The sequence below is a fragment of the Neopelma chrysocephalum genome, unplaced genomic scaffold (genome assembly GCF_003984885.1).
Source record: "Neopelma chrysocephalum unplaced genomic scaffold, ASM398488v2 Primary Assembly neopelma1_75642, whole genome shotgun sequence".
Taxonomy (NCBI): Eukaryota; Metazoa; Chordata; class Aves; order Passeriformes; family Pipridae; genus Neopelma; species Neopelma chrysocephalum.
The window spans coordinates 1,264-7,562 of NW_020909490.1; the positions used below are offsets into that span (position 1 = coordinate 1,264).

The 6,299-nt window shown below is 57.0% G+C and overlaps 1 protein-coding gene across 1 annotated transcript; it reads right to left on the reverse strand.

Annotated features, from left to right (window-relative positions):
- Positions 1-866: 866 nt before the first annotated feature.
- On the reverse strand, positions 867-1,810 carry LOC113979344 (olfactory receptor 14J1-like; the record flags this gene model as incomplete). Its single annotated transcript, XM_027706761.1, is given in 2 exon segments — positions 867-898; positions 901-1,810. Coding segments are annotated over 2 exon segments (942 nt in total), but the record flags the coding sequence as incomplete, so codon positions are not given.
- Between the last annotated feature and the right edge of the window lie 4,489 nt (positions 1,811-6,299).

Genomic DNA, 6,299 nt, shown 5'->3' on the forward strand with positions numbered 1-6,299 from the left:
CAAGGGCTGTGTCCAGGTGTGCCAGGAGGGCTGTGCTGGGCAAGGCTGAGGAGGCTGCAGAAAACAGTGGCCCTGGGGAGGTGAGAGGAGCAGGTGGAGAGACCTTGTGCCTGCCCACGCTGGGCAGGAGCTGCCCCAGGATGGCAGCTCTGAAGCACTCACAGCATGTCCCTGTGAACAGGAGGGGAAGACTGGATCTAAAAAGGAAACCTGGAAAGCAGAGAGCAGGAGTGTCATGGTGACACTGCAGGAGAGTTCCAGCCCTGGAGCAAGGTCACAGAAGAAGTGACCCAGTCCATGCCCTGCCCTCAGAAGATCCCACAGCATCCTGGAGATGTTGGAAGGGAGCCCAGCTCTGCTTCACAAGTTCCCAGGGCCTGTCCCTGCCTGTGCTCCAAGGGCGTCCACCCCCCAGGACTGTGCTCAGAGAGCACTCAGGCCTTACAGCGAGAAAGGGGCTCAGGAGGACAGTGTGGAAGTGGCAAGAGAGCAGCTCTGCAAAGACCAAGCCCTGCTGCTCCCTGGCAGTGCTGCTGGGCTGGGATTATTGTCCCCTTCCCGTTTGCAAATGCACCCTGTCCTGAAATGTGCTGTCCTTTAGGAACATCTAAGAAGAAGGGTTTTGGAGAAAGAAGGCACTGCAGGGTCCTTTATTTGGTTTAAATTCTCAGCAAACACAATTGATCATTTATACAGTCTCTGGGTAAAAATCAAAAGGTGGACATAAAATTAGAAGGCAGGTGCATAATGATATTTCATTGCACAGAAAATTATTGCAAGAAGAACCCGATGACCTTCATGAAAAACCTGAGCAGGAAGGCTGGCCCATTAAGGAGTCCCATTCTGAATGCTACACACCAGAAAACAGGCACTTTATTGCTCCTGAAAAGCATCCAGTCATCATTTTTCTCAGGGCATCCTTGAGCTCCTGGTTCCTCAGGCTGTAGATGAGGGGGTTCAGTGCTGGAGGCACCACTGAGTACAGAACTGACACTAACAAATCCAGGGATGGGGAGGACATGGAGGAGGGCTTGAGGTAGGCAAATGTGCCAGTGCTGACAAAGATTGAGACCACAGCCAGGTGAGGGAGGCAGGTGGAAAAGGCTTTGTGCCGTCCCTGCTCAGAGGGGATCCTCAGCACAGCCCTGAAGATCTGCACATAGGAGAACACAATGAAAACAAACCAACCAAATCCTAAACAGGCACTAACCCCAATGAGCCCAATTTCCCTGAGGTAGCCTGAGTGTGAGCAGGAGAGCTTGAGGATGTGTGGGATTTCACAGAAGAACTGGCCCAGGGCATTGCCCTGGCACAAGGGCAGGGAAAATGTATTGGCTGTGTGCAGCAGAGCATTGAGAAAGCCAGTGGCCCAGGCAGCTGCTGCCATGTGGGCACAAGCTCTGCTGCCCAGGAGGGTCCCGTAGTGCAGGGTTTTGCAGATGGCAACGTAGCGGTCGTAGCACATGATGGTGAGGAGGGAAAACTCTGATGAGATGAAGAAGACAAAGAAAAAGAGCTGTGCAGCACATCCATGGTAGGAGATGGTTGTGGTGTCCCAGAGGGAATTGTGCATGGCTTTGGGGACAGTGGTGCAGATGCAGCCCAGGTCTGTGAGGGAGAGGTTGAGCAGGAAGAAGCCCATGGGGGTGTGCAGGTGGTGGTCGCAGGCTACGGCGCTGAGGATGAGGCCATTGGCCAGGAGGGCAGCCAGAGAGATGCCCAGGAAGAGCCAGAAGTGCAGGAGCTGCAGCTCCCGCCTGTCTGCGACTGCCAGGAGGAGGAACTGGCTGAGTGAGCTGCTGTTGGACATTTGCTCCTTCACCAGGGTCTTTTGATCTGTTGAGGAGGAAAAGTCAGTGCTGAGTTAGACCAGGCTTCTGCAGCCAAACATTACCCGTCTCACAGCCACCCCACTCTCAAGCTCCCTCTCCTCTCTCAGACCTACCTGCAGCTCCCTCCTCTGAGCTCTGCCTTTTGCTGGCTGAGGGGACCATTGGAAGCAGGAACTCTGTCATGGGTTCCCAGGGACTCATTCTTTCTCTGCTGGAGAGGGAACTTGGAATTCAGGGTGATCTCAAATTAAATGTACTCGTGATACATCAAAGAGCTTCTCAGCTTTGCTGTTTGCAATTTGCCCAATTGAAGGACTGAGCTGAGGGAATTCTTTGTATTTGTTCACCCAGTTGCACCTGCCACAGTTAGGAGTGGTTGTGGAGGTTTGAAATCCCTGACATTTCTATTGCACTGCAGGTCAAGTCTTGTGGGTTCTGAGGGGCACAGGGACGGTCCCTTAGTGCAGAGAGCAGAGCTGCTCTGCCCATCAGTCCTGGGCTCAGCTACCCTGTGCTGGCAGCTTGGAGCTGGAGGAGCATCACACTCAACTGTTCCCCTCCAGAGAAACTGCACAGAGATGCAGGAATCCATGCCCAAAGAACAGATTGACACAGTCCTCACCTTTTCATCTCTCCCCTCCCAGACTGAGACACTAAATGCTCCCTGCAGCTGCCCAGAGCATTTCCATGGATTTAGCACTGAGGAGTTTTCTCCATGGGGATCCTGTGCAGCACAGAGATCCTATGGCAGAGCTGTGCCCTTCTGGAGGGCACCTGCAGCCCTGCAGGACACCCAGGCAAACAGCTGAATACCCTGAAGGTGCCTGGAGGGCACTTGGGCACTTGGCTCCCACAGACACATCCCCACAGCAGCACCCAAAGGGTTTGTGTCTGGACAGGAATCTGCCCCCCCCAAACCCCACACTGGCTCAGAAAACACAGTGGTGAGAACAAGGAGAGCCCAGGCAGCAGGGGATGGCAGTGAAATGCCACAGTGCTGCTGCCAAGGGGGGGAGGGACAGAGAGAGACAGCTGGAAATCAGGGCCTTGTCCTTGCCTGGGCTCTGGCTGCTGCAGGGCAATGCACAGCCCAGCCCCCGTGGGCCTGAGGGCACAGGCTCTGCTTCGGCTGGGAAAGGAGCCCAGGGAGGAGCTGCTCAGGGAAGGGGTCTGTGCCACAGGGACAGCAGGGAGGGGCCCACATCCCCCTGCCCAGCACTTGGGGCAGTAGCTGCCTCTCCCTGCCTGCCTGTCTGTCTCTGGGTGAGGAGCTGTTCCTGCCAGCAGCCCTTCCCTGTGCCCAGCTCAGCTCCCTGCCAGTGCTCCCAGAGCCATCCCCAGCCCAGTGCTCAGGGGCAGCTGTGCCTGGGCAGGGGCTGCAGAGCAGATCCCAGACAGCCTGCGGTGGCTGGGAAGGGGGAGGTGTTCTGGGGGGATGTGCTTCCTGAGAAGGGCCTCTGGAAATGGCAGGAGGTGGAGCTGAAGCTGTGAGGAGCCCTGACCCTGCAGCTGAAGGGCCCTGCCCAGCCCTGCCCAGCCCTGCCCTGCCCTGAGGGGTCACTCCTTCCACCCACCCCTTCTCCCTGCAGGGCCGTGGCAGCTCCTTGGCCGGGCTGAGAGCTGCCCCTGGCAGGCAGCAAAGTCCCTGCCCCAGCACACAGAGCCCTGGGGGCAGGACCCTGCTCTGCACCACAGCCCTGGACACCCCTGGCTGCACCCCCACCTTCCCAGCCCACAGCCAGCCCTGGCACAGGGAACCTTCTTGCCCTGGGCCTCTGAGGGGGCAGCAGCAAGTCCTGCTCTGCACCAGCTTCTTCTGCTTCACCCCAGCAAATCCAGCAGAGCCATCCTGACAGCTCCTGCCACTGCTGGCATTTGGCAGCTGGGAGAGGCACTTGCAGGAACTCCCCTGCACTGCTCTGCAGCCAGAGCCTGAGCGTGGCAAAGGGCTGGCAAGGTTCCTGCCCTGAGCAGCTCTGCCCTGTCCTCCCACCTCACAATCCTTTGAACCTCCTGCTCCCTTCTCCTCTCTGCCCTTGCTGCCTGCAGCTCCTGCCCTGCTCTGCCATATGGCCACTTCCTCTGCACTGCAGCATCTGGGAGAGTCCTGCTGAAAGATCCGAGAAGCTGTGGGATGTGCCAGCTTTAGGAGGTGCCTCCAGGAAGGCAAGTTGAACTTTCCTACAGCCAGAGAATTCTTCCTTCAAATCCTGGGAAGGTTTCTCACGTGCTGAAAACTCAGTTCCCCACAGCCCAGGCTGCCTCTCATCTCTCTGCCTTCTCTCCTGTGCCCTGGGTGCTGCAGGCAGTGCCCTCAGCCCTGCTGGGCTGTGCAGAGGAGCTGCTCACCAGCAGAGCTGTCTCTTTGAAGCTCTTCTTGCTTGCCAGGAGCTCCCTGTGTGCCAGGAGCCCGGCCCAGCTCAGCAGCACAGCAACAGCCCCAGGCAGCCCTTGCTCTGCCCCTCTGGGCTCCCTCCAGCTGTCCCTGGGGCTCCAGGGGAACCTGCTGGCACACAGCTGAAGGAAATCATGATGTTCCTTCTCTCAACTGGGCACAGACACTTCTTTCAGCACTGTCATTTCTCCAAACACACACAGAGTTAGGTCCAAGAGGCCCCTTTTCATGTCCCATAATTAGACAGGAAACCCAGACAGTGTCCAGGAGGGATCTCCTTCACCTGCCCTGAGGGAAGGGACTCAGCTGAGTCAACAGAGGTGTCTCCTTGTGGCTCTGCAGACCTGGGGCCAGAAGGACACTCAGCTCCCTCCACAACCCCCATAGGATGGGATTCCTCCTGCCCCACTTCAGTGGGCACAAAACAGGCCCCTGCAGGTGACTCCTTGTCCCAGCTGCCATGGGAATGAAGGAAGACCAAAGCCAGGAGTGACCTGCTGGGACACAAAGCCCTGGTTCCTTCTGAGGGGCCAGAGGTGACCGAAATTCCTGCTGGGAACTGCAGGCTGCAATGCAGCAGTTCCTAGGGACAGGGCAGCAGCTGTGGGATCTTCTTGGAGGCTGCTGGGACATTGCTTTGGCCAACTTCAGTGGCAGACGGTGCCCACATGTAGGACAGGGGAACCTGTCACTGTTCCTTCTGTCCAGGGCAGCCAATAGGGGTGTTCAGGTGACCAAATGCAGTCAGGTGGCACAGGGAGAGAGGTCTCTCTCCTGTTCTTTATCAGGGTATTTTCTGCATGTCCTCGCAGTACAATGGCAGTTGTCTCCTGGACATCCCTTCACTGCTGAACCTAATTGAGGGCAGCTGAGCCTGGATTGAACAGCCAAAGAGGGGCCTGTAGTGCCAGGGGAGGTGCCAGGGCTCTGCAGCACAAGTGCAGCAGCTGCCATGGACAGCACAGGGCCTGTGCAGGAAGCCCGTCCCCATTCCCAGCAGTTGTGGGACAGGCACCACCCAGGGCTTCTCAGACACATTGGGTGCCTTTGGGGCAGGGAGTGAATCCCAGCCCTGCAGGGACACAAAGGCTGTCCCTTCTCTGCCCAGCCAAGGCCGGGCCAGGCACGAGTCCAAAGCACATCAGCCCAGGCTGTCCACACTTGTTTCCTCCCTCTGCTGGCTCTTCTCTCCCCCAGCATTTCAGCAGCATGTGCTGATCTCCTCAGGGATCAGGCCTGTGATTTTCCCCCTGGGCCTGAGTCCCAGCACGTCCACCCCCAAGGCCATTGTCAGTAAAGCCTCTGCACAGCCCAGCTCTCGGGGCTTTCAGAGCAGCTTTCCCCACTGCAAGTCTGTTCTTACCCCGGTGCCCCCGCTGAGGAGCTGCAGCCAGACAGGCCCCAATGCCCTGCGTGTGGGGCACAGGCAGGAGGAGCTGCAGCCCCAAGTCTCTCTTCATTCCATTTGGAGGCAATAACAGCCCAGGCCTGCTGAGACAGTTCCCAGGTTGCAGGGTGTGATGGGTTGGGAGAGAAGGCCAAGGAGACAGAGGAGAGAAAGAGCAGGAGAGAGGTGTCCTCAGTGGGAAGGAGCTTCTTGGAGCTGTGGAGCTGCTCTAGGGGATGAACAACTTGGGTGAACTTTTGTGGGGAGAGACTGGTTTGGGTGACATTGTGGAGTGAGACAAAGAGCCCATTCAAGTTGGCTTTGATAACCCTGGAATTCACTAGAAAGGCACCACAACAGGATGCAAAGTGTCCCAGAGGTTTGTGCAGGGTCTTGGTGAAGACAGCCCTTCGGACCCAGGCCTTTAGAGCACAGCTGGCAGGTTGGTGGACAACAGGGAGGCTCATCTGCATCTGCTTCTGTCCAAGAGGAACCAAGAGGTTACCATAGTAATTGACTGTAGCAATGGGAATGTATGGTAGCTGCCATGTTAACTGACTATAGCAATGGGAATGTGTGATGGTTGCCATGGTAACCGACTGTAGCAATGGGAATGTATGATGGTTTCCATGGTAACTGACCATAGGAATGGAATGTATGCTGGTTGCCATGCTAACTGACCATA